Here is a 27,640-nt window from a genome sequence, read left to right as displayed (position 1 = left end):
ATTGCTTACAGTTATGCCTAGAAGTTGTTCTGTTCCTCCTCTGTAATCCTTTAAAATGGGGAGTTTTCCTGATTTTTTTGAAAACAAACAATGGCTTTGGGTCTTAAAAAAGGTTTCGTCTTCTCCCCCTTCTCTTGCATGTGTACAAACTCTTCACTTTATTCCAAAACTTTGTTTGCAAAACAATTATGCCTATGTTATTTTACTGTTAGAGCTTCTCTGTTTTTCTGCTCCTGTCAGAATGCTAAATATAATTTAATACCCAAAAAAATCCACAATTCTCACAGAAGGCTTAATTTATTCAGTTCAAATTTATTTAGATTAAGATACAAGCTAAAAATATATTATATATGGAAATACCCTTTACAGTCAAACAGCTTATGCTTAAAATATATTAGTATCAGACTACACAATAAGAAGTTAGTATTGCATTTTTCTCAACAGTTAGTTCATTAGCTACTGAAGAGTTAATTAGTAGTGGGAATTATTTTGAATATTCTAGATCCCATACTTTTCTACCATTGCTCTTGCTTTAGAGATGTAGGCATTCATGGCATCCTCCTTTGATAAACCTGCAAAGAAAAGTAGGAGTCATTATTTTTCCTCATTTGTCATCCTATAAACTTGACTACAGGATGTAAATTTAATTGGTGTAACACCTTTTTTCAGGTTCCATGCTTCCCATTTGGCTTTGCCTTTCAAATCTAGCATTCCTGGACAGTCTGCCAAAATAAATGCATAGCTTTGGTTATCATGCAGATTTACATAACATTAGCTTGACTATCAAGATATGTGAGTAAATGTGAAGTATACATAGTAATACCAATATTAATATCTCCAACAGTGGCCTGTTTGTACAATCCATATAGTTCCTTCAGTTCTTCATCAGTTGGTCTTGTTTTTAATTTTTTTACATCTTCTGCAGCACCATCAAAGTCAGCCTGATGAAAGAACAGAAAGTGTTAGCTCTCTTTGGAAGGGGTGTATTTAAAACATGAGGTATAAGACACAGTATCATTAGATATTCTCAATTACTCACTTGGGTTTAGTGGTCAGACAAGGCTTTTTCCCATGAAGGAAGCTTCATAAATGTGTATATTGTTAGAAGGGGGTATAGGCTTGCATGGCTGATAGGGGCAAGCAGCCTCCACAATTTATGTGGTCTATTTGTCTTTTACAGTCACACTGCAGGTATGAAGGCATTCACTGAACTTTACACCCCACAGTAATCTCTGAACCCTTTTGGCCCTGCCTGCACTGTGTTGGCTCAAGTGGGGGAGCTCAAATCCTCTCTTGAGGGCTACTGCCCAGTTCACCCTCCATTTCCACTGCTCTGCTGACAGGGAAGTAGGTGACCAACAGCTGGCACAGAGGAACCTCAAGGAGATGAGCTACTGCCAGGACCACCTTCCACACCCAACTCTGAAACACAGGAGAGCACCAGAGTTAAGTGTAAATTTACTCCTTTCATCACTGTGAAGTACACACATCAACCTGAGGCTGTAGCCATTCTCTCTATAAAGCAGGTCTCAGGCTAAGGTTTGGGGTTCTGTTTCCTGCCCAGGACATTTCAGAGACAGATTTCATACAGTGACCACAGACCCATCAGGTCACTGCACTACTCTAATGCAAAAAGCTACAACAACTTTAATATGCTGTATGCTGGTTTCAACAATTATTTTAGCTTTTAAGTTGGATCTGTGTTTGCAGAAACACAGTGTATCCTGCACATGTATTTAATATGTACAAAACCAGCTGTATTGGTTTTGCATGGCCTGGGTTTTGGTAGTGGGGGGGGGTTACAGGGGTGGCTTCCATGAGAAGCTGCCAGAAGCTTCCAAAATGTCCAGCTGAGCCAAAGATGGATGTGTTGCTGGCCAAGGCTGGGCTGATTAGGTGGTAACGCCTCTGTGAAAACAACTTCAAGAAGAAAGATAAACAAAAGTTATGTTGCGGTTTTAATTATGACTAGAGAAGAGCAGAGTGAGAACGTGTGAGAAGAACAACTCTGCAGACACCAAGGTCAGTGGAGAAGGAGGGGGAGGAGGTGTTCCAGGCTCCGCAGCCGAGATTCCTCTGCAGGCCGTGGTGATGACCGTGGTGAAGCAGCTGTGCCCCTGCAGCCCATGGAGGGCCGTGGGGATGCAGGGACCCACCCACAGCCCATGGAGGAGCCCCACGCTGGAGCCTGTGGATGCCTGGGAGGAGACTGTAACCCTGTGGGAGACCCATGGAGAGAGGGGCCCTGTTCCCAGGCTGGAGCAGCCTGTCCTTGGAGGACTGCACCCCATGGAAGAATGACCCATGCTGCAGTAGTTTTGGGAGGACTGTTGCCCATGGGATGGACTCGTGTCGCAGCAGGTCACAGGGAACTGTTGCTCGTGAGATGAAGTCACGTTGGAGAAGTTTGGGAAGAACTGTCTCCCGTGGGAGGGACCCCATGGTGCAGCAGGGGAAGGACTCCTCTCCCTGAGCAGTGGGAGAAGCCACGGGTGATGAACTGACCATAACCCCCATTCCCTGTCTCCTTGTGCTGCTGGGGTAGGAGGTAGAGCTGAGAAGGAGGGAGAGGTTGGGGGAAGGTGTTTTTAAGGGCTTATTTTACTTCTTATGATCCTGCTCTGATTTTGTTAGCAGTGAATTAACTTTATGTCTCTTAGTTGAGCCTGTTTTGTCCTTGATGGTATTTGATGAGCAAACTCTACCTGTCCATACCTCAACTCATGAACCCTTTGTTAAATTTTCTCTCCTCTGTCCATCTGCAGAAGAGAGTGAGAGAGTGGCCTTGGTGGGTGCCTGGCATCTGGCCAGCATCAACCCACTACCCCAGCTTAAAAGTTTTGTGAAAATCAGCAATGATTTCGGCATGAGTGCTGCAGCTCTGTTTAAATCACACATCCTGGCATTACCCCAGAAGTCTGTACTGTGCTTCTTTATACCACCTTTCCCTTTAGTTACAGGAAAGATTTGATTTTTTTTTAATAGGAAAACCTAATGCATGTTTGTCTCCTTAACTGATGCCTTTCTCCTTGGGAAGTGACTGTGCTGGGTGGACCAAGTGATGAAAATAAGCAAATATGAATGAGAGCTTGGTTCACTATAGCATTTTGTATTTAAACAGAGAGAAAGTACAAGAGAAAGGTTATTTCTGTTTTTAAATTTAAGAAGGAAAAATGAATAATAATTCAATTAGAGAGTGATGTTCATGCATCTTTCCTCACAGAAAGGCCCCTTCCTGGAATCATGAAACTACCTATTCATTAATGTAAGGACACACCAGCTGGTGGCTGCATTAAGGCAGGAGCAGCAGGCAAAAACAGGGGGAAGTCAGGTAGCTGAGTGCACTGCAGTTTCCTGCACAGAAACTTGGCCACTCTACCACCAAATGAGTCACCGCTACCTCCTGAGATGGAATTCACTTTTTATTTTGGTCTGGAAATTTAGTTTGGCTAATGAGATTCCCCAGAAACAAAATTCTGAGTAATTTCTAATTTTTTGCAAATTTTGAATTGCTATATGAAACTCACGAAGGGAAAGCACAAGTATTCTAAGAACAAAAGGGCTCGCCACAAGAGGATGTACATCTGTAACACCAGAGTTACAACAAGGAGCAGCAGGCAGAGAGGTGCATTTAAAAGGAATGTTTTTAAAAAATCATTATGTGTGATTAAAAGGGCATTCTACCTCCCTGCAAAACAGCAATTAAATATTGAACATTCTTTAAACTGCAGCTGTAGATTGACAGAACACGAGATGAGAAGGATTCATGATGACAGTACACATCTCTAGGTCTGTCAGGTCATAGCACCCTTAAAGTGCAATGAAAGGAAAAGACAAAAATCCTGCAGCAGTGCAGATGCTTTTTAACAAATAATCTTCCTACTCAGTGAGGACCTCAGTGTTTTCGTAACTGACAAGCAAAAGTTTATGGGAGATTCCCACCAGGACCTCCCTGAACCAAACGCCCACTAGTGGATGGAGGAGTACAGAGACCAACTGGTGTGCTAAAATTGGTAAGGACTGTTTTAAGTCTGAGAAATGCTGCTGTTCTATTTTGAATGTAACAATCCTTCTGAGAATTAGCCAGATTCCAAGTGCCATTTGTCTTCTTAAAGATCTGACACTTGGTCATTCAATAAAGTATATGATTTGACAGTTTCTGTACTAAATTCTAGATTAAATTACTTCCAAATTATATTCTTATATCTACAACTTTATATACTGACACATGTAACTACTTAAGTAGTTTGTTCCTGTTTTAATAAAAATAATTCTCAATGTTACTACAATGCAACTATACCATAGAACCACAGAAAAACATGAAGCTTTAAGTCCAACTTTTTGTGTCTGATTTCTTTTAAGAACACTGTAGGTTTTTTTTAACCAACCAAGTATTTGAGAGTGCTGAAAAAAATACAGGATTTTTCTAGAATAAAAAACCAAAAGGCTCAGAATATGTTCATGTGCTATGTATATATGTTATATGTAATTTAGATAAACCAAAATTGTGTGCTCTAGGCTACATATAAAAGCTGAATCAATAATGTTGAAATGGCCTTGCAGCATTCCTTCTCAGCAATTTTTTTTTGGAATATTAATATTTGCTTTCATGAAAGCCTTGGAATCTTTATTTTTCTTCTTATGCTGTATTGTCTTTTGGTATCCTTCTGCACAGCAACTGTTCCTGGATTTCCTACAACCACCTGAAATGCTTCAACAAGTTCAGATGTTAGGCTCATTTTTAATTTTTCATCAGAAATTGCTGAGGGCCATAAACGCTATTCTTCCTTTCAGCAGCAAACCCAGAATGGTGAACCCACGTGTTTGAGGCCTGGAAGTCACACCAGTACAGGGAGAGAATTCAGGGCTTGGGGTAGAAGCACCTTGCCATGTGTCTTAGGTACAGCGTGGGTGCCTTCAGCCTGGGAGAAGGGAGGGGACAGACACACTGCCATAAGCAGGAGTCTGAACTCACAGTCGCTGTGAGACTGCTCACAGGACTTTTTATCTCACTGTATGCCTTGACAGTCAGGTGCCTTATCCTTCCATGAAAACAGGCCTGTTCCACTTTATGCTCAGCATAAAGGGAAGAGGCAAGGACATGGGGATTGCAGAGGAACTCACATGCTCTGAATTACATCCCAGCCTACCCCTGAGTCACTCCAGCTGTGCCACACTGCTGTGCAGTGTTCCAGACACTGCAGCATTAGGATATGAGGGAGTTTTGTACTAAGGTAGCAAGACAAGACTAATTACACAAAAACTGCTATACACTAACAACAGTATTTTTAATAGATGTACAGCATTTATAATGGAGAGGCATTTAACGAGGGGAAACAAAAATCAGCAATACAAACTACCTTACCAATGAGTTAAAAATAGTGGTCAAAAGAAACTGGAACAGTACATATTTGACACTCCTTAAAGCATTTAAAGTCACACTGTTGGTTCAGATGTATAAAAGGGATGTACATTTACTTACAAAAATAAATGTGATGACTACCGCTCAAGGTTTTTTTATTGGTACAATTTTATTAAAATAAGTATTTAATTATTAATCCAAATATCAGAAAGGTGATGTTCTTGACTACATCTATCACTGACTCCTTCATCACAGACACCTCTTAATATTATCCACACACATGCAAACAAAAGCAGGATTTATGCTCTGTTAACTGTTAAGATTTAAAATACGTATCAATAATAAACCATACCTAGGTTGCCACACTGCTTAAAAAAGTTACTACTGCATGTGAGCCTCTGCCAGCACTGACGTACAAGGACCATTCAAATCTGTGGAAATCTTTCACAAGTCTGGAGTTGTTTTCTGATCTAAACTTCTGTCGTGGTTTTGTCAGGGTAGAGTTCATTTTCTCCATAGTACCTGGTACAGAGCAGTGTTTTGGATTCAGGATGAGAATAATGTTGATAACACACTGTTACGTTTTGGTTGTTGCTGAGTAGTGCTTGCACTGAGCCAAGGACTTTTCAGTGTCTCATGCTCTGAAATTGAGGAGCTGCACAAGAAGCTGGAGAAGGGGGGGAACACAGCTGGGACAGCTGACCAAACTGGCCAAAGGGATATTCCACACCACAGAATGTCATGCCCAGTGTATAAACTGGGACAGAGAGAGAGGGACAGATCGCTGCTCAGGAATGGGCTTGGCCTTGCTCAGTGGGTAGTGAGCAATTGTATTGTGCAACACTTGTTTCTCCTGGGTTTAATTGCACATGCTTGCTCTTTCTCATTACTACTATCACAGTATTATATTTTACTTTTTTTTAATTACTAAACTAATCTTAGCCCATGAGTTTTTGCTTTCTCCCCCTTTTCTTCCCCCCTGCCCCCATTTCTCCTCCCCACCCCACTGTAGGTGAAGGGGGTGTGAACAAGTGACTGCATGGTATGTATTTGCTGGGTGGTGTTAAATCATGACAACTTCACAGTAAGAATGAACCAGAAGCCCTGTTATATTGTACAAGACAGAAGATAAAAAATTAAGGACACCATTAAGTTAATAACCTTATCTTCCTATATTTTTTATTCTATTTGCATCTATAGGAAAATATCACAAGATAGTTTAAAAATTTGCAAATGCATATCTTACAGAGCAAGAAATGTGCAGACATGAAATCTAAATACTAAACATTTCTTTCTTCATTCCCCTCTAGCGAATCATTCTGCAGAAACTGTTGCTTAGGATTTGCCTGCTTACACAACATGCTTATGAGCAGCCTGTAAAAATATAATTTCCTTTTAATCATGTGCCAATAAAATTCCCTTTAACTCCTCAAATAAAAAGCATAAAAATATATACATAAAATAGAGACATAAACATACACGTGCATTAAAGATAAAAGCACAAATTATCAGACTATTATCAGATACTCCCTTTTTACAAAGAAAAAAGCTTGAATGAATTCTCATTTACAGCAAATATTTTAACAGTTTGCAAAACTTATAAATATTTTACAGCCTCACTAATGAGAACATTATTTTATTCATTTGTCCTCATGCCCATACAGCTAGATTCAATAAATTTATGGATATGGTTAGTAGCTGTCAACCAAACCAATGTGAACAGAAAAGCTCTGTAATGTCTAATGCAGAATGAGTATGGTATCTTAAAATTTCAACCACTGATTTCTATGTGGAAGTGTAACTATACAGCTATGGAACGGCATGTCATACTGCATTCAGCTCTTTCTTATAATGATTTATGGCTAATTGCTTAATCATCAGGCTAATAAATTCTAGAGTGGATTCAAGGCAGATTAAAACAAACTGTAATTTCAGCGATCATTAATTAAGCAAAGGTGTCGTTACGTTTGGGATTTGGCAGTCTACTGAAGAAATGGATTTCTTCTTAGCTGGAATACAGCACAATGAAACCTCTGTGCTATTCAACATAATTGCAGCTCAGAAGAAAATTGCTAAGCTGCTGGCAGCGCACTCCCTGCATCTAGGTCAGAGCATTGTGCTGCTCACCCTTTGCAAAATGCACACTAACTAAGCGGAGATAGACATAATGAGACAGGAATAAAAGAGCTTGCAAATCTTGAAGTGAAAGGGATAATAGGAAAGCCTAAAGAAGAAAAACAGCTTAATCCATCAGGGCATGGCCGAGACAAGGGAAGTATTCATAGTTTCCCACAAAGGTAGGAGGCTAAAAGCCAGCAATAATTTCCTCAACAGCTATTTAAAGCTACGATCAGAGAGAAGGTAAAAGGAAGCTCTCTCTCTAGCCAGAAGGTAGGAAAGTAGAAGCTCTCTAACCAAAACAAGCCCATCAAAATGTACCAGTCCAAAGATGCATACACCCTAAAAAAACCACACCTCTTCCTTAAAAATTGTTTATGCTTCCCAAATGCACATATAACACTGCATCAGTATTAGAAGTTTCCCTCCTCCTTTAATAGCTCCAAGTAACCAGCTCATGTACCTGCCTTTTCATGCCTAACTCAGTCCTAGCAAACTCGGATGCACACCTAAAGAAAAATAATTCACGCATGCTCTGAACAGGTAAGGCTCCAAAATATTACATGACCTATGAAATAGTTCAAATTAACCAGCACGCTTCTCACCCTCCACTTGTGAAAAGTAACGCACTATTTAACCGTCAAGGGTTTAGGCAAATTTCCCTTGCCGCAAGGTAACCTTGATTTTGCAGTAAAAATCCTTATGCTGAAGAAATACCGCAGTCTCCAGCACGGCATTACACAGACGGACAGTTCATCCCTCTCCTCTCGTCTTTGTCTCACAGATGCAGAAGTGCGTACCTGGAGAGCCATGATGCTGCGAGGATGCGCAGGGAACGGCCTCTCTCTCTCTCTTCTCGGGCGGGGACGCGGCGCGTCTGCCCCTCGGCTCCGGTGGCGCGGTCGCGGTGGCGCTGGGACGGTCCCAGTGACCTCAGCTCGGCCGCCCCAGGGACTCGCTCCCGCCGCGCCCCCGGGACCCGCCGCGACAACTGAGCGGCGACAAGCGCCGGGGAAGGCGCGCTGGGGGCAGGAGCATTAAGCCGCCAGTCCTTTCCGCTGAAAGCCTGAGCTCGTTTCCACACCACCGAGGATTAGGCCACCAGGCTGAGAGCAGTGATACAGAAAGGTTCCCAAGCCGTTTGTTTGAAAAAGGAATTTCTTGAGTGATTTGAACTGCAACCAGCCCAGTTATTGGAACTGTTACCTCTGCCGCAGCCCCTGCCCCTGTCCATGCCCAGCCAACCTGGGACCTCTCATCCTTCAGCTGCAGCTATGAAAAACATGTGGGTCATTCCAAGGATACCTCACACAAGTGGCTACACACACAAAATACACTGTGAATGCTGGTTTTTAATTTGGTCTACTAAGTACAGAATAAAAAGAATGTTAAATTAATTGACAAACTACCCTACAAAGGTAACCATTGAAGAAAAAAAAAATCCATCTCTATTGTATCAATGAATAAATTATTTATATTCATGCCCCTATACATTTATGTTCCCCATTCCCTGAGCATTGTTTGATCACAATACTAGGTACTTCTGCATTTTTTAACCCACTAACTTCCATAAAACCATGCAAAAAGAGTAATTTGAGGGGAAACAAGTCCAGCTTAAATTAAGTCAGGAATTAACGAGAAAACAAACCAAATAAATTTCAGTAAATAGAAGAAGATTAAAAAAAAAAAATTGAAAACATCTCTGAAGCACCTGTGTCCTGGCGAAGAAGCTCTGCTCTTTCATGGCCAAGAGGCTGTCATGCTGTGCAGTACGGCGAATGTGTAAACTGAACGTGCTTGTGAAGATTTATTAAAGGCTTGGGGCAGATTGTGGGAACCACTGAAAGGAACCAGCCCTTACCTGTCTGCTCAGTCACAGAACACAATGTCCGAGCACAGCACGGCGCACATTGCACTGCAGCAAGGGACGCCCCTGTGGCTGTCAAGTCCCTGTGAAGCACCCCGTCACCTGGCCCTGACTTTGTTAGCTGATATACGACGAAGCAGGTCTGCCATCGCCTATACGCCAATTTTCGGGAGCGCTCGAGCCCCGGGAACGCCAGTAGTGAGCCTACGGCGACAAGGGCAGGCCCCCGGCAGCAGCGCTTTAACGCTGCTTTGCACCAACGCTACGGCCGCGTCCCGCTGCGGCCCCGAGCGCAGCCCGGGCACCGCCCGTCCGGCCGCCACCGCGGGACCCGCCCGAGCAGCCCAGCGCCCCCTCCGCCCCCGCCACGCCCGCGCGGCTCCTGCCCGGCCCGCTCCGGACACCCCCCAGCCGCGGCCGGAGGGCGGAGCGGGGGCGGAGCGGGGGCGGAGCGGGGGCGGAGCGGGGGCGAGGGCGGGGCGGGACCAGACCGGGGGCGGAGCGGGGCCGAGGGCGGAGCGGAGCCTGACCAGGGGCGCAGCGGAGCCGGGGGGCGGAGCGGGGCTGAGGGCGGAGCGGGACCGGGGTGCGGCCCGCGGCGCGTTCCCGGAGCGCGGGGTGGCCGAGGTAGGGCCGGCTCTGTGCCAGCGGACGCGGCGCGGTTGCGGCCTGGGCCCCGCGGTCGGGCAGCCGGAGGCCGCCGCGCTCCCCTGGCCGTCTGGGCCCGGTCCGGCCCGCAGCTGCTCAGCGGGTGGGGGGCGGCGGCGGCCCGGGATGCGGCGGTCCGGGAAGCGGGTGCTGCGGTCCCGGCGGAGGCCCCGCCACAGCGACCCGGCGGCGGCTGCAGCGCATCGTGCTGGGGGCCGTGCTTAACCCGCGTTTCCCTGTTGCCAGCAGCTGGAGGAGCCCGCGGAGCGCTCTGCAGCGGAAGCGGCTGGAGAAGGTTCCTGGCGGTGACGTGGCCGGTGTTTTCCCGATCTCCTTTCCGCAGGAAGCGAGGGGGCCGCGACGGTGGTGCGAGCTGGAGGAACTCAGTGTTTGTTTTTTCACTTGTTGCTCTGTTTCCTTATTCCTGCACGCTTGTTTTTCTCAGGAGTGCCCATTTTGAAGAGAAAAACGTAATCTTTGAACTGTGAACATGTTCCATGTTTCTTTCCTCGTGCACAAGTCTGCTGCTGATTTTGTCACAGGTCATCAGAGCATCCCTAATTGAAAGCTTTTAAAAGCAGTAACCCAGAGCTCATTTTTTTTTAATCAATCACAAGCTTCCATTCTAACTCGGTCGTATGTAAGAATTCTTGTGGTTATTTCCATTCTTTAGTTGTGTTCACTTTTTGGTTGTTGCCGCTGTGATGGTAAGCAAAAGGGATTAGATAACTGCATAAATGATAGCTCCATAAAGGACTGATAGGTTAAGTTGGCACATTTTTATTATTATATCCCAGATGCAACCATTCTGGGTGCTTGGGAGCTGAGGGGAATGCCAGCCCTGTCCTCCCCAGATGGTTTCTCCAGTTTCTTCTGTTGGAGGCAGATAACTGGGTTGGATGGACCATTGCTAAGGTGGCCCAGGGCATTTCACAGATTATTCTGAGAATACTCAAGAGTGCCACAGTGCTTTTTTGTATTTTGGAATCCTCAGTTTTACTGTTCTCTGGAAACTCCTTCACTGGTTTTGACTCTTATTTTGGGTAACGGTTCACATTGCATTGATACAACTTTGTTCAAGGTGGAATGATAGAATATAGACTATCCTGAGTTGGACAGAATTCACAAGGATCATCAAATCCAACTCCTGGGCCTTCTGGTCCAACTCGTAGACCACCCCCAGAATCACACTGTGTGCATCTTTCTCCTGCTGTCCTCCAGACAAGTTTACTGAGTGAAAATCTGTCCAGACAGATGTTGCTTGATGGCAGCACACTTGTGTGAAGATGGTGTTTGTCTTTTTATAGCAAGGTAGCTCACTACCAGTACACAGGTATGAGCAGCAGAATGGTATCTTTTGGGTGGCAGCCTTGAGATGTTCATGAGCTGTACATAAATGCAATCTGTATGCCTGCTTGGGTAACTAGGAAACCTAGGAGGGAGTCATGTCATGTTTCCCCTGATTACAAACCTGAACTGCTCTTATTCTGTAAGGTTGCCTGTGCAACAATGAAGATATTACTAGTTCCCAAGCAGGAGCATGGGGGCTTTGCAATTTACCAGGGACGTCACCAGGCTTGACTTTATGTCTTCACTGCTACTCTGGACTAGATCAATCAGAGCAAAAACAATTACACTTTCTCCATTCCTGTTCAATTTTTCTCATCCCTAAAGGCAAGGTCCAGGTGACACAGAAGACCCCTTCTGAACTTTCGGAGGCATGTAGGGGATTGCCTTCCTTCCCTGAAAGCATAAATTAGTAAGAGTCTGCAAGTTACTATCATGCCTTCCAAATAGAGAAAAACACAAAGGCATGGACTGAAGAGACAAATTTCTAAAAATCCTAAATAAATTCAGGAGCTCGTTTCATGTTGTGCTTCAGATTTTTTTTTTGCCTTTTTTTTTCCTCCCATGTCATGGGGGACAATGCAGCTGTTCAACACTGAAAATGGAGTGGGCCATCAACCTGTGATTCTGGGGATGGGTTGTTTGGTTGGATTAGTGGGTTCTTTTACATCTGTAATACCTCCAGCTGCTTTTCAGCTTTGTAAGGGTCTGTTGTCACTGCTGTGGTCTTACTGTCCTGTCCAGCTATTTATTAAAAAAAAAAAAAAAAGCAGCTCCACACCTGCCCTGTGGAAGACGTGTGAAGGATTGGTGCCAGTGTGAGGAGGTTGACAGATGCTAGTATCACTGACATAGGATGTTTCACTTCTGCATTCCCAGAAGAAGCTTCTGGTAACAATGTCCACAGCACACAGTACAGTATTGGAACTAAGGTCTTCCTCTTTCTTCCTTAGGGTGACAAAACACAGAACCACCTCAGGATGTCTGTAATTCAGCAAGGGACGGCAACACTTCGGAAAGCAAAGAAAACCACTGTAAAAACATGCCTAGATAACCCCTTTGTTTTCCAATGGAAAACCATAGATGGAGAAGATATGCATTTTATACTAGAGACCTTAGAAGAAAGGATTAAACATATTGGACTTAAAAAGATTGAGAGTCCAAGAAAGAAAAAACGTTCCCTTACAAAAAAACAAACAGAAAGAAAGTGTGATGCTGGCACCAATGAACTCCCTAAAGAGGAGACAGAAAGCCACCAACAAAAACCAGGATGGACTGACGTAAGTATCAGAAGACAGCTTGCTATTGGAGTTAATGAAGTTACAAAAGCATTGGAAAAAAATGAACTTCTTCTCTTGCTGGTGTGCAAGTCTGCCAAACCTGCCATGATCACGACGCACCTGATCGAGCTGAGCGCAAGCCGCGCCACGCCGGCAGGGCAGGTGCCGCGGCTCAGCGAGACCATTGCGCCCCTTCTTGGCCTCACATCCATTTTAGCACTCGGCTTCAAAAAGCAGTCCGACAAATTCACTGAAGCAATAGCAGCAATAATTCCAAAGATACCAGCTTTGGAAGTGCCCTGGTTTCAGTACAGAACTGAAGAATCCATGGCTTATGCAGATACAGACTCTTCAGAAAATCTGGAACCCGAAGAGCTTGCGGAGGTGCTGGGGGATGAGCTCACAAGTCAGAAGCAGAAGGAAAGCAATCAGCCTGATCTTTCAAATGTAATTTTGCAGCCTTTGAAAATCAAGAAACTTGTCCCAAATCCCGATAAGATAAAGAAACCGCCTCGCAAAAAGAAAAAGGCTTTTTCAGCGTAACTGATTTTAGTTTGGTTCTTTCCATTAAACTGATTTTTTAAATGCAGAATGGAGTACAGTTCTAACTGAACAATTCTTTTATACTTTACAGTGTAAAGCTCTTGAATACAAGGTGGACTTTATGTTGTGTTTGGCTGAGGTATTTTCTGCTTTAATAAAGAATATTACTGCGACTTGAGTGTTAGTCTTTACCTGGGGATAAATATTTCATTGGCAGCTGGAGATCAGAGTTAAAGCTGGTAATGAACATGCCGAAGTAATTTTAAGACGTAATTAATACTTCTTTGGAGTTAATGCAAAGCATTAAATGAACTTTGTATTTTTACACAGATAAACATACTTTAAGCAAAACAGATTTAAGTATAATTACTCAAACAAGTAAATAACAAAAGTGAAAGTTTATTTAAACAAAGGTCCATGCCAGTATAAGTCTTTTAAAGCTGGGATCAAGTAAACAGCTGTAATAGCACAGGCAGACTTCCCTTTTGAACTCTATTATAATAGTTTGTTCTGCTGAACAACAACTTGTTTTGGTCACGGATGTATGCAGACTTGGGTTCCACCTGATACCTTCTGTATGGTATGCTGAAGGAAAAGCTATTTTCAAATACAAAACCAAATTGCTACTGCTGCAGTATTAAAAAAAATACTTCCATATGCAAACTATTAACATGTATCCTGTGAGAAAATGTAAACCTAAACTCCATTAGATCTCTGTCTAGAATTGTTCCCCAGGAAACTGACATAAGCCATATACTGTTTTATATAAAGTAGATGAGAACTGTAACTGCTACAAGACTGAAAATGTACCACGTAACTTCTGAGTTTCCTTAAATTTTACTGGGGACTATGAACAATTTCCTAATGAGGGAGTGGGGTTGTAGGAAGGAAGGGAAATAGTGCTGTAATTGAGGCAATCAACAGCCTAGGAATTTACTTGTAGAAGAAAGCATAAAATAACCGAGTTACTCTGTTGTTCCTTAAAAGGTAAAATTTACATGTATTTTTCAGAGATTTGTTAATCCAGACTTCCACTGCCATCCAAGAGATCATCTGTATTTTGAATTTATTTAGAAATTACTTTAGTTCATGACACCAACTACAAAGGCAGGCAGTAGCAATGAGCAGTGACTGTGCAGTCATGATGCTCCTTGAAGTTTAAACAAAGCATTTAATGCTAAAATTTTTGTCCTTGTCTTAGGGTGCAAGAAGAGGGGAGATTTCTTTGCCTTGTTTCATAGTCTTTCATACATGTCCTTTGTTCTGGCTTTCTGGATGCATAAAACTTTGAAGGCATGCTGGCACTAGTGTGCATCATTCCCAGGCTGGCTAACCACAGCATAAGAGTCTTAGCATTTACACAGAGCATAAGGACTAGCTTTGGTAAAGAACATCAGCACAGCAATCATCTTTCAAGCACTTCACTGCCTGCCCAGGTTTATCTCTGTCTTCAGGGATTTGGGTTCCCTCTCCAGATAGGAAGTTACTTCGGGAAAGAAATAATAGATGTTTAAAAAGCCAGATGGGAAAGGTGGTGGAGCAAGCTTTAAACTTGCCAATCCTTTGCAAACAACTATTAGGTTCTGAGGAGTCTTGCCTTCAGAGTGGGCCTTATACACACAGGTTCAACCTTGGAAAGAAGAGACATGCCCCTCCTACTGAGCTCCTGACAGTGGCCCCACACAGATGTTCACCTTTTATTTAGTACCTGCTTAGGAAGTCAAATTGAGTTGCCACAATTTTCACCTCCAGAGTAACTGTCTTTTATGTGGGTGCAGGCTGGGACACCTTCAAGACTCAAGTCCTCTTGATGCTGTGATACTTCAGCGAAACACTTCAGGTGAAGAGCACTCAGGAGGGACAGAAGAGGCCATGCTTTACACATACAAGTCCATGAACAAAACTCTCCAAGAGCTGCCCCAACACTCAGGCTTAGATGCCTGCTTCCCTCATGCCCTCTGGCCAATAAATTTTCTCTCTCAGCTACAGTGCTGCACAGCTACAGGAGCATGTCTCTGCGCTCTTGCCCCTCAGTGAATATGCAGAATGAGCCAGAAAACAAGACAGAAGTTTATCCCTTGGATTCAGAAGCAAATGGCACTATTTTACTAGAAGGGAGCATAAGACTGGCCATGCTCCTTCCTTCATGTGCCCTAACCTGAAGATTTGGGTAAAAGCCAGGCTGCAGGAAACTCATGTTCAAGTCTGTCTTCTACGTCGACATACTTGGTCAAGGACAATACTTGAAAGGATTTGCCTTCTGATTTCAGAGAAGATAGGAGGAATCATCTGCCTAACATTTCTTCCATGTGCATTTTTTTGAGGGGAAGGAAGGCAGAGAACATGAACGTATCTTACACCTGGGCTGTGATCACCTGGGCTGTCTCAGCAAGGAAGTACATTAGCCATGAGGACAGAGCTATGCCCTGCTGTCCCACCTCAACTCAGGCACCCTTGAGTGAGGATTGCTGAGGCTCTGCCTTTAAGAGCTGAAGCAGAACACACTGAGCTCCTTGGTGAACCTCCTCCTCATCCCAGAGTGCTCCATGAGAATGCCCTGCCAAGGAGGCACCTTCTTGCCTTTTAGGAGTTAAAAACTTAAGTCTTTGATGGATTTGAGATTAAATCCTTCTTGTTGCCTCAGGTATCACTACCATCAATTATATTTTCAGGCACTTAATTATGCTCAGGCCTCACACGGAGTCCAAGCTCTCTCTGCACCACCTGTTTTGACTGCTACCAGCACAGAGGTATCAAGAGTGGCCAGAGATGTAAAGCCCAACTGCATTAGATCTCCTCTGAAGACCTCTTAAATTCAAGAGCTCCCGAGCTGGTGCACAACCAGGGGTCAAACAAACCACATTCAGTCCCTTCCTTTGTTTGAAGGAAGTCGAATGCTTTAATCAGCTATAATGCAACAAGGGAAAGGATTTATCACTGTTTCTAGGGCAGAGTCCTCTCACCACAATTCAACAAGAAAAAGAAACCAAACCACAAGCCATTCACACATTGGAAAAGGAGAGGGAAGAAAGAAAAACCCCACTGCTACAAGGAGGTGGGTAGGGCTAACAGTTTTGAAGAACAGACAAATTTATCTTCATGTACAGAATTAAACTTTCAGCAAAATCTGCTGTCAGAATTACAGGCATGTTTAAAAGGAAAATAAGACATTTGCATTTCATGAGATATTCAAGTCACATTCAAAAGATGCTCACAGCACAGAGGCTTCACTACCACAATTTGGCACTTTCAGCTAGAACAGTTTCTTAACGCAGATTTTCTCAGTGCTCACAATTCTGCAGCATCCATGAGCTGAAAGAACTGCTATCATCTCTAGCTATGATGCTATGCTGGAATGCATATAAAGTGCTTCAGAAGCCACTCCTGCTGCCGAGCATTCATGAGGGAATTAAAAGAGCTCCACCCAACAACAAAGATCAGCCCTCCTGCATTTCAGGAAGCGCAGTACAGAGACTTCCGAGGACTGAGGGCAGAGCATTGCTCTTCTGCTTACCAGCCACATACATAGCAAAACTTCTTGTTCCAAAGTCAGGATAAAAACACTACCAGGAACAATTTATGAATACATATTTACACAAGGTACTTTTCATTAGAATTACAGACTTCATAGGAAATCAAAGTAGACAAAGGAATATGTGCAATTTCGCAGAAGCGTTGAAAACATTCAAACTATAAATATCCTGATAGCACTACTAAAATTCTTAGTTTTACACACAGGCTGATGTTATTCTACTGAGGAAAAACTAAGGTTTTGTGCCACAACTGTAAATTAAGTACAGTAATGTATTATCATTCTGGCAACATAGATAACACCTGCACTGAACAGTGCGATACTGTTAAATCAATCCACTGATCTATTTAAGATCAAAGTACAAATCTGTATTTTTTATTGATTTGGCAGCGTTGCTTATGGAGAAACAAATGCACTAGTTAAACCAGTACATTGTCATACTGCTCCAGTTACAAAAACATCCAGGACTTCCATAGAGCTACAAAGGTATCGTACTTCATGATTTTCCCCCAAATGACGATATCCATGTTAAGTAAGTAAGCAAAGATATACTCCAGTTTGTATCCTTCATTCTGTTACACTGACATACATACATCACCACTTAATAAATAGAAATGCAGCAGTTCATCCACATAATAGCAAATATTTTAGTACCCTAATCCACCACTGAAGTTCAGTTTGTACAAAACAGTCTTCTCTACAGAGTGGAAAAAAATACCTTCTTCTCATCAAGGTGCAAGCTAAGCTTTGAAACTTAAATGAATGTGCTTTTTATTCTTTTCATGGACAATAGAAGAGTTTCATGGACCGTCTGATCTATCTGAAAATGCGTAAATTTGGTCACATGTGGATGTCTTCACTGATCAGATTTAATGGACTATTTCAGTATCACTGACGTTGTGCTTTTACTCCTCTTGAACAATACTATTTCAAGAGTTATGGAGATCAAATTAACTCAAACGATGACCTCGAGAGTTCTAGAAACATAAGCGTTCTCATTGTAATACAAGACCAACCTAAAGGAAGAAGAAAAATATATTATTTTAGTTCAAATGTGGCAGTAAACTTAAACATCAATAGTCTCTGCATCTCAATTATGGATCATAAACAGGGCCAATTAAGTTATTTTAAAACTTCTGCCCATTTTTGGCCAGTGTAGATTAATGTACCATTACACCAAATGGAATTCAGAAACTCATTTTTCTCCCTTACCTTTTCAGATTCCATGCCTGGACACCTCCAGTTGTACAAGTAATACTGCAAATTCCCATCTCCAATCCCAAACTTGAGTTTTTCCAGGAATGTTTTGTTTTCCATTAGGTCTAGTGCATTGAACACATCAAATCCTTTCTGGCAACAGCAAAACATTTTTTAAATTTTACTTTTGAAAATTTCAAATGACACACAAATGATACTTTACAGAGTGGCAAGACACTTAGGGTATTCAGAAACTTTGTGTCAGCTTCAACAATAAAATAGGCAGGGTTTTAGAGGGATTATCTTGACACAAAATCCCACTCTCACTCCATGCAGAATGCATAGAACCTAAGTGAGTAACTCAAAATTTTGGGTTTTACTTTGAAGGTCAGGTGTTTTGTCCTGTAACTGCCAAACTAATTCTAAACTAATTTTATAGAGTGTGATATGAAGATAAAAATAAACATCAGCTGACAAGCAAATCCTAAAAGCAATTTGCTGAGCTGAATTTGTACCTCCAAAACCCATGCTTCGGAATTAAAAGTCCAGAAAGGAGACTGGTGGGCTGTCCCCAGAAAAGAGCCAAACACCCACACAGCCTTTGGTTTACTCCTCTCCCACAGGATGGGGAGAAAACAGAAGGAAGGCAAGACATCTTGTGAATTGAAATAATGTCAGTTTAATAAAGAAAGCAAAAGCAGAAGGCACAAGGGAAGCAAAAAGAATTCATTCACTACTTCCCACTGCTAGACAGATGTCAAACCACTTCCTGGGAAGCAAGGTCTCAGCCTGCATAATGGTTGCTAGGGAACATAAATGCTATCACGGGAAGCATCCCCCCCTTCCTCCTCCTTTCCTTCAGCCTTTAAGAACATCATATGGTGTGGAATAGCTCTTTGGTCAGTTGGGGTCACCTGTCCTGGCTATGTCCCCTCCCAACTTCTTGCCCACCCTCAGCTTCCTCACTGTGGGGGAAAGAGAGAAAGCCTTGAGGCTGTGCAAGCACCGTTCAGTAAAAACGAAAACACTGATGTGTTATCAGCCCTGCTTCAGCCACAAAGTGCAGCACCATATGGGCTGCTAGGAACAAAGTTAATTCCATCCCAGCCAGACTCAGTATGTTCGTAAACAAAAGGCTGTGAACAGGACTGCATTTATCATCTCTCTTCCATTGCCTTACCTCTCCTCATGTAAAATTCAACTGCCAGATCTGCAACTATAATTAGGCATCTAATGATGCATTACAGGCCCAGCAGGTACTTTAGAAATCACAGGTGTCTAAATCCCACTATTGCAAGGGATATATGATGATCCTCTCAAAAGGAAAGAGTCACATGTCACATTGGGAGAGAAATGTATGCAGGGGAAGGTACAAAGCCCTGCAGGCAGACCATGGAACTGCCTCCTCACCTGTCCCATCCGTGGCCTAGAGAAGGGCCAGACACACAGCTCCCTGTGCCACACTTCTAATGGAGACCAACCTTTTTCTACCTTTTAAGAATAATTTTAAGTACTTTTAGCCACTTCTGAGAATTATACTGCTTTCTCAAAGTCTGTCTCTGAAGTTCCTTTTGGATCATTCTGGAGCCTGAATAACAGTATTCTCCATGACTGTCCAGGAGTTTTCCCTGACAAATAGTTACTAAACTGCTTCTAGGTTAACAAGCCTCAGCAAGCAGTTCCTATCACAGATGGCAGCTCAGCTGCAGTGTTGACGAACATGGCTGGGACAGACAGCTTGAAGACTGTGTCATGCAGCCTGAAGTCTGAACAGATACAGCCTTTGCAGACCATCACTGGCTTCATATGGAACCAACACAGAAATCCCCATGGCATGTGCAGGCAGCTCTGAACATGGCCTGCTAGAGCACAGGCAGCACTGCCTGCACTGAGCACTCCCCAGGCAGCTGCAACACCACCAGCAGTGCGGCAGCAACACCTCAGCTGGAACGAGGTGCAGAAAGAAAACATGCCTGTGCTCTGCAGCGTGCTGGGAATGGTTGTAGAGTGGATGCTATGGACTCAATGAAGCTCGTGCAGTTCTTTGAACTGCCCAGGCCAAACAGGTCTCATCAAATTCACTCAGAGTGCTGGTATGTGCCACTGGTGTAAGCACTGCACTCCCATGAATCCCTAATCACTAAGAGCTGAGCAGTAGTTTTTCATCAGACAGCACTAAACTCTCAAAATTCTTCTGTTTAAGAGCTTCATTTATAGTCTTCTCCCTTCCATTCAACTAAAAATCTATCAGTGTAATTCCATACATAAAGGTATGCTTAAAAGCTACAAGGACATTATCTACACAGCTTTACACATAGCAATGATAAAATGATAACGCTCACATAAATAAACTTTTACATTTTTTAGAAGTAAGAAATAATTTTAAAAAGCAAACTGTATTTGATAGCACTTATTAATTCATCTCCAAGGGAAATTCTTTTAGTGATACTTTTCGTTCTTCTGATACTTAGTGACTATGGTCATCAGTGTGCTCTTGGGCGTTTCCACAGTTCAAGCTATTGCAAACACTTCATTCCACAGCATCACTCAAAGTAAAAAGGAAAAACAAGAATAGTGCTTTATGTTTTGATATATATATTGTATATGTCTCATCAACTGCATTCTGTGCTGTAGATAGTAAAACTGAATGCACTGGCATGGATAAATTACTCCAGTTCTTACCTTGCCACCACTCCTAAGAATACTTTTGTGAATGAAGCAGAAAAAACCCAACCTACAACTTACCAATTTAGCTATAATGAGTGCATCATTCATTAAGTCCAAGAGGGGAGTCTCTGTATGAATATTGTAAAAGGAATAGGCAGCTTTGAGGCTTTTATGAACAGGATGATGCATCACTGTTGAAGGTAATGTGTAGAAACTGAGGAAGTCTGTTAAAATACCATTTGAACCCTACAAAAAAACCAAACCAAAACAAAAGTCCATTAATAAGTAATCAATTACTGGTTAGGCTAATGTGGCAGTTCTACAGAAAGTAAGTAATAAATGCAGCAAGGTTTGTGCACTGTAAGTATTATGGGATAACAGCTAGTCTTGGCTAAGATTTGAGGAAACAAACATTTAAATTTTTCTAGTCTATTACACCACTAACATTTTGACAAACAATTGTCAAAGCAGTAGTTTGCTATAGACAAAGCTAACAAAGCACACTTCCACTAAAAGTATTGAAGTTTTTTTCCAACTGAACTCATTTTTAATAAAATAGTCTTAAAATATTACGGATATTTAAAAAATCTGATGACATTCACATCAAAGAATAATCTTCTCATCTTTCTAAAAATAGAGAAAAAATATACTGTGCTGGTATACAAAGCATATTTAAATATTAATCAACAAGCATAACCTATTTGTTGGACAACAGTGCTAAATCACACTGAAATTCTAGTAAAACCAGTAGTCATCAAAAAAGGTGTTTATACAGAAATCTAAAGTATACTACATAAAACTTCTTAATTTCACACATCTAAGGAAGTTTGGCCACCTTCAAGAGCATGGATTAGTTGGAAATAGGAAATAATTATTACATGGGTTATGAAATAATTATTACATGGGTTATGACTAACATGCTGAGCACAAAAAACTCCCCAGAGTATCTCCAAAAAAATAAGGCAAAGGAGACACAAATGCTTCCTCTTGCTTGTTTACTTTATTTTTGAATGACTAGTAACCACTAATTAGAGTTCAGTGAAGGACCTCATGTGGCTCCTTAAATTAGTAGTATTTCTACAGTAACAAGTAAAACAGTTGAACATACCACATGCAAAAAAGCTTTTGTCTTAGAGCAGGTACAGATTCTGTAGTAGAGTAATACTAACTACAAGGAACAGAAAAGTTATTGAGTCACTGACTAAATTCAGTAAGGATGATGAAAATACTAACTTATAAATTATACACAGTATTTTAAGGTTTTAGATCTGCACATTACAAAGATGACTTACAAAAGTCTGACACTAGCTTTTCCAAGTCACAGAAGTCTTAAAAAGATTTCAAGCACTAACAAACCTACATTTTGTATAGTAAAAAACTACTCCAAGAGACAGCATAAAACAAGTAAGTGAAGACTGTGCTGTTAAGTTAATATGGCACTGTTAATGTCAAATTCATGATGATTCTGGTGCTTGTGAACTCTCCTGTAGGCTTCAACTCACAAAGCAAGCCAAAAACCAACTCAGGGAGCAGGGGCAGAGGGGCAGGGAAAAGAGGAAGTGGAGAAAGAAGGTGGGACTGTAAATCAGACCATGGAAAAGTCCAGCGAGCACTAGACCCACTACAAAGTAACTAAAAAGCTAAGCTTGGACAATAAAAACTGATAGGCAGGACTACTCATCTCCAGCAGCACTAGGTTCCTAATTCAGCTGAGGCTCCTGCACAAATTCAGGTTACAGTGTGGGAATGCTGAGCTTCACAACCTAGGACTTCTGTGAGGAGAAGGTTCAGGGATGTTAGTGCTGATCATTTTTAAATAATGTTATCACTTTAAGCAAAGTAATACACTGTCTAAATATGCTGTTTACAACTGATTTTGTATGGACTCAAAAGGAAGGGTGTATCTTTCCACTAGCTTTAGAGCACCTATTCCAAATGCGTCTGGGAGATTTCCAGTCCAATGCTAATCTATTCCTGCACTCCATATTTTAAGAGAAGCATTATGCCCAGTTGTTTGGAGGGTGGGGGTGATAGATGTGTGTATATATATATATGCACAGACATACACATATATACACATTCTTTTACTGGAAAAAACACACTTTACTGAAGCAAACCATCAAAAAACATAATTCCCCCAGCAGGTGCCTCTAAAATTAGATTTAAAAAAAGAATTTTGTAATGTGTATGGCAGAAACATGTACACATGGGAGAATGATAGTCAATTCAAAACAAATCCTTATCTCAGTCACTGCATCATTTTTCCTTTTTTCTAGAAAAGGAGGTTTGAAGACCACTGCTTATTATCATATCGCATCTCTGTAAAAAAGAATCAAGAAGCGCAGGTGGAAGAGTTGATCTTAAAATATGTAAAGTTCCTGGCAAGATAGTGATATTTTGGTATTTCAGAATTCTTCTTTAAGATACCCTGTTATAAGAGCACTTTATCACAGTCAAACATTTTCTTATTAACAGAACGTAATAGAAAGAACAAAGCTTTCACTCATGGTATCAAATTCTACCTATACCACGCATGTTTCATAGTGCCTGCATTTCAAAAACTTGATGCTGATACGAACGACTGTCAGTGGCACTCACATACACATTCACGTATGTTAGGGCATGTTTTACCTCTACCACGTAAGTGTCAATAATATGATCCCGAGGCAGGAACCAGTGGGCCACCTCTTCTTCATCCATCACAGGAGCAAGATTAAACTGCTTCAAGTAAGTATTGATTAATTCTTGTACTGCTTTAGTATCTTTTTGTTCCATTGGTCTCAAACCTGAAGTCTTTGTGGCCTTATCATAAAAAAGAAAAATAAACGTTAAGATGTTGAAAGGAAAACTGCCAACACAGCAAAGGCTGAAAGTAGGTTGCAGAGTCACTCCACTTGCTATAATGCATTCATTATTAGCCTACTTTATCCCAGCCACCTAATTCATTATGCTATTTTACAAATGGTGTTCAACCAGAATTCCCTCTCTTCTAATTATTGAGACAGTCTGGGGCACTTCAATCTTTTTATTTCATTATTGAAACAGCTTCATTTCTCCAGAGAAAGACATACCCTCGTCAACTGCCTAGACTTTGTGCAGTTTGTATTTTTTTTTTTTTAGGTCAATCTATTTCTTATCTTCTAAACTACCTGGGGCTCAGACACAGAAACAAAACAAACGAACTTGCATATCAGAGTTATCTGAAGACAAGAACACATGCAATTCAAACTTGTGGAAATTACAGTCAAGGTATACATCAATGTCAGCTGAATAAGTTTATTTAGAAATTATTTAACCAAAAAGATTCCACCTATTTTAGCATTTGTAAACTCCCTTGCTAACAACTTTCTATACAGGCATAACTGCTATTCTGTTAACAAGAAAACTTCTCATAACTTACAGCTGCCTGAAATGAAAAACTTTTTTTAACAAATAAAGTTATTTTTCTCACTTTAAACATCAGAAAAGGAAAAAATTACTTTCTAGTACTATGCAATTATTGTTTAAACAAGCAAAAGTGATTAAAGTTTTCTTCCCAGCTTTTGCTAGCCTTCCTGGATGTTTCCTTTTGGGAAGGCTAATCCTTGTTCTCTTCAGCTCTCATTTATCCTGCCACCTCTGTCTGAGCTACATACTTGGGCACGTACCACATTAATCATAGCAAAGTCAATTGCAAGAACAGCCAGGTAAAGACTTGATTACTGGAAGCCTGAAATTAGTGTAGCTGATTATGCTTTGCCCAAAAGGCATTATTCTGGGGGAGCTGTTTATTCATGCGCTCTGGGAGTCAGCAGCCAGATGAGAAATCAAGGCACATTTTGCCACAGCTCTGGCCTGTGTATTACATTTCAGTCATCCTGCTTTTCTAGGCAGCCTGGGACTATGGTTTGACTCCACAACAGCACATCATCTATATTTTTAAATGTCCTTATTCCAGAAGGGCGTATACTTGACGAACAAGAAGAACGGAGGAAAAGTGGCTGGGCTGGAACATCTTTTTCCCCCCAGTAATGCTCAGAATGGCCACGAGTAAGTGATTATTTGCAATCCCAGAGGTGAGGGAAAGTGTACAGAACTGTTTCTCTGCTGGACTGGGCACATATTCATGCAACTGTCCTGCATCAGGATCTCAGATGGTCAGGAAAACATACAAACATTCTCCTGTCCTGACTCTAAATACAGTCAAATTTTACTTCTTCCAGAAAACTTCTTGCTCAACGAGATTAAACACTTAAGGAAAAAAACCCTTTTGTTTTTGGTATCTATAGGTACATGCACAGCCTTTAGGGAGGGTGGTATTTATTTATTACAGTATTTATTATATCTGAAAACCTTTTTAATTCAGGCTGCTCAAGTGATTAGGGATGATTAATTCTCTTAAAGGGAGATGAGCTCCAAGTGGCAATGATATTCCAAGGACACTAAGAAAAGAGGTTAAAATGCAAGAAACAGTGTTTGGTGCTGAGGGACAGGATAGCATGGCCTGAATCAACAAATTTCTTTGACAGTAGTGCTTAAACCAGCCTGAAACTGAGGAAGAAGAGCCTCAACAGCACTTAATCCCTTTCTCAGGAAAAGAAAAGCCCTCCAAATAAACCCAAAGCACAAGACCTAAAGACAAATCATCAGAACAAAGATTAAATCTTTATTTTCCATGGGAGAAGCTCCCAAATCCAACCTAAAAATAACAAAAATCCTGAAGTATATGGATTCTTACATCACTTAGTTTTAAAAGCTGATTTTGAAAGCACCTATTTTCTATTTGCACTTCTATGTATAGTATATCTTTGCCTTAGCTATATTTTATGAATGAGATGTATTACTTGTTTTCCATAATTCACTTTTCTGTTGAAACTGGGTTTTATGATAAAGGAAAATGATCAAGGTACAACTGCTACTTCTAATAATTCTCTGTAGTTACACTTCTGGTACTATAAGGTCCTTTTTCTTTAAACTATTCACTTCCTGAGCTTTTTCCCTAAGAAACGTTACTTGAGTTGCCACCAAAACCTATACCTGAAATCGTATATTGCACTCTTCAGACTGTTAAAAACGTCTTCAAGATTTGATGGAAGCTATATTTAGCTGTCCAAGATTAAAACCCAATTAATTTGGTTATTAATTCTTAAACTATGCAAACTGCTGCCCTGCACGCAAGGGAGAGGCTGCATGTGCAGGCACAGTTGGCACCAGGCAGAGCAGGATACAAGTGTCTCCGACAGCAGCAGGAGTATGGATCAAGCCATGGCATGTGCTCTATTCCAAGGGCTGCTCAGCCTACTACTCAAATATCTGAGCACTAAGAGAATCTGCAGCATCAAGCTAAATATAGCAACAGACACAATTCTCCAAAATCAGATAAATCATTAGAAAGCACTATGAGTGAGGAAAAAAGTGTTGTTTTTCACCAAAAGGAAGGGTTTGTTTAAATAAAGAGGGGTTTACTGATAAGGTACAGGTAAAGGGTACTCTGCAATCCCTACAAAAAAAGTAGCTTTTACAAGCATATAAATTGTTTTCAGCCATAAAGCTTGGACTAAATTCTGTAGGCTATTCATTACAGCAATGAGATTTTTTAACAGTATGTAGTATTTACAGTGACTTGCCCTATCATGGAAAAGCACCCTAAGGCTTTTTTGCAAGCTTAACTATTAGCTGCAAACATGTGAAATAAATATTTTTAACTAACCCAGCTAGGCCAGAACAATTGTTTTTTACTAGACCATGCAAACAAACAGTGCACAACACAATGAAGTGGCTTTTGCTGAGCCTGCTCAACGCAGAAGAACAACATTCTCTGACAGAACGGAAAAAAATCTGAATTTGAGTGGAATCAACAATATGATTGTATTCAGCCAAGTTGCTGAATGACTTCTCTGAGAATTTTAAGACATGAACTGTTGATTTTCTGTTCCAGTAATCTCTTATCAGATTAAACATACCGAGAATAGTTTTATGCATCTTCAACTCAATCCCACATGTTTGTGAAGTCAAGCTTTCTGGTTTTTTTTTCCTTTGTTTGTTTAAGGATTTTAGGTCAAAATTTGTATTTTCTCCATAGAGATCCAGATTTCCAGCAATAGTCTCTTCTGTTCAGTATAGCCCTTAAGGTCTTTTTCATCAACCAGAGATTATTTTTTTTTAATGTCCTGCACGCACTGCCTTTACACAGAAAAGCCTGTGCTGTCAGAGACAGATGGAAGGTTATTTTGGGCCTCACAATAACTGTGGGGATTCTCTAGAAGTCATACTGCTTACATCAGGAAGTCTGTAGAGCTTCATTGTTCTTTGTAGAGTCATGTTTCTACTCAAATGTGAAAATTTCACCTCCACCAATTTTCTAGGATTTAGTGATCGATGCCAATACCTGGAAATAAAACAAAATAATGAATTTAAATAGTATTTTATGTGTCAGCGTCACCTGCATGCATTTCCCTGCTTTCTTGCTCACTCATTTTCTACTCGTCAAATTTGTTTCTAAGCAAGTCTGTACCACATCCGTAAGAAGGCTGATTAACAAAAAAATTAAGGAAAAGCTATATCCAAGCAATAGCTTTTTAAAAAGCCTGCTATCACAGCATTTTCAATCTAAGCAAATGCTTTTTGATACAGAGTAAGTAAGCACAGGGCTAAACATTTTAGTATTTGCCACAGCCCTGAAACGTCACCACACACAGATAGTAACATTTACTTTCTTGTGCAGACAGGACCCTCTGCTTATGTCTAAGCATTTTTTAAGGAGCTCTCCCTTTCCTGGGAGGTCATTGTGCAACAGAGTATTCCTGGTTATTCTAACACAGCATAGCTTTTTTTTTCCCCTCATCATTCCTTACAGAAACTTACAGGATCTTCGGTGTTGATAGGTACAAAACAATTTAAAATCAAAATGTACTCTGTCTTCCAGAAATCTAAACAACCAAACTAAAACTGCAGGAGCTGAACTTTTCCTAGTAGAAATAAAATCCATTCCAAGCAAATGAAATTGTATTTGACTATAACTCTTCCCACATGGTAGTTTTCCTGTATTTATCAAATGCCAATAAAGTCCTCCTTTCTCCAGGAAAGATAACAGTATTTCA

General features: G+C 41.3%; 3 protein-coding genes across 7 annotated transcripts in view; 1 reads left to right on the top strand and 2 right to left on the bottom strand.

Annotated features, from left to right (window-relative positions):
• Positions 1-488: 488 nt before the first annotated feature.
• Positions 489-9,651, bottom strand: ACBD7 (acyl-CoA binding domain containing 7). The gene is made up of 5 exons (XM_069006752.1): positions 9,342-9,651; positions 8,281-8,586; positions 824-941; positions 660-722; positions 489-572 (listed from the first exon to the last, which is right to left on the bottom strand). Exons 2-5 carry the CDS (start codon positions 8,290-8,292, stop codon positions 499-501), a joined length of 267 nt encoding a protein of 88 aa, XP_068862853.1. The 5' UTR covers positions 8,293-8,586; positions 9,342-9,651; the 3' UTR covers positions 489-498.
• A 266-nt stretch (positions 9,652-9,917) lies between these two features.
• RPP38 (ribonuclease P/MRP subunit p38) lies at positions 9,918-13,338 on the top strand. 5 transcript variants are annotated; one of them, XM_069006749.1, is made up of 3 exons: positions 9,918-9,974; positions 10,245-10,383; positions 12,296-13,338. In XM_069006749.1, the coding sequence occupies exon 3, from the start codon at positions 12,323-12,325 to the stop codon at positions 13,163-13,165; it is 843 nt and encodes a 280-aa protein (XP_068862850.1). In that variant the 5' UTR covers positions 9,918-9,974; positions 10,245-10,383; positions 12,296-12,322; the 3' UTR covers positions 13,166-13,338. The 5 variants fall into 5 exon arrangements, with proteins under 5 accessions (XP_068862850.1, XP_068862848.1, XP_068862851.1 ...); XM_069006747.1 differs by having other exon boundaries at positions 9,923-9,974; positions 10,242-10,290; XM_069006750.1 differs by having other exon boundaries at positions 9,939-9,974; positions 10,242-10,383.
• A 210-nt stretch (positions 13,339-13,548) lies between these two features.
• Positions 13,549-27,640, bottom strand: part of NMT2 (N-myristoyltransferase 2) — a 36,068-nt gene continuing 21,976 nt past the window's right edge. Inside the window, exons 8-12 of the mRNA XM_069006744.1 lie at positions 26,820-26,928; positions 23,193-23,363; positions 20,640-20,807; positions 17,910-18,047; positions 13,549-17,713 (exon numbers count right to left, since the gene is read on the bottom strand). Of these exons, the coding sequence (XP_068862845.1) occupies positions 17,693-17,713; positions 17,910-18,047; positions 20,640-20,807; positions 23,193-23,363; positions 26,820-26,928 (607 nt within the window). The 3' untranslated portion in view covers positions 13,549-17,692. The remainder of the gene's footprint in view (positions 17,714-17,909; positions 18,048-20,639; positions 20,808-23,192; positions 23,364-26,819; positions 26,929-27,640) is intronic.

The sequence above is a fragment of the Aphelocoma coerulescens genome, chromosome 2 (genome assembly GCF_041296385.1).
Source record: "Aphelocoma coerulescens isolate FSJ_1873_10779 chromosome 2, UR_Acoe_1.0, whole genome shotgun sequence".
NCBI lineage: Eukaryota > Metazoa > Chordata > Aves > Passeriformes > Corvidae > Aphelocoma > Aphelocoma coerulescens.
The sequence above is the reverse complement of the archived record's forward strand: the minus strand, read 5'-3'. Positions and strand labels throughout refer to the sequence as shown.

Bases quoted from the DNA above. Each gene is read 5' to 3' on its own strand.
- ACBD7 (XM_069006752.1), bottom strand. The intron at 723-823 runs GTATTACTATGT...TTATTTTGGCAG, and splicing joins TGTTGGAGATATTAATATTG to ACTGTCCAGGAATGCTAGAT. The intron at 573-659 runs GTGTTACACCAA...TTTTCTTTGCAG, and splicing joins AGCATGGAACCTGAAAAAAG to GTTTATCAAAGGAGGATGCC.
- RPP38 (XM_069006749.1), top strand. From the start codon at position 12,323: ATGTCTGTAATTCAGCAAGGGACGGCAACACTTCGGAAAGCAAAGAAA.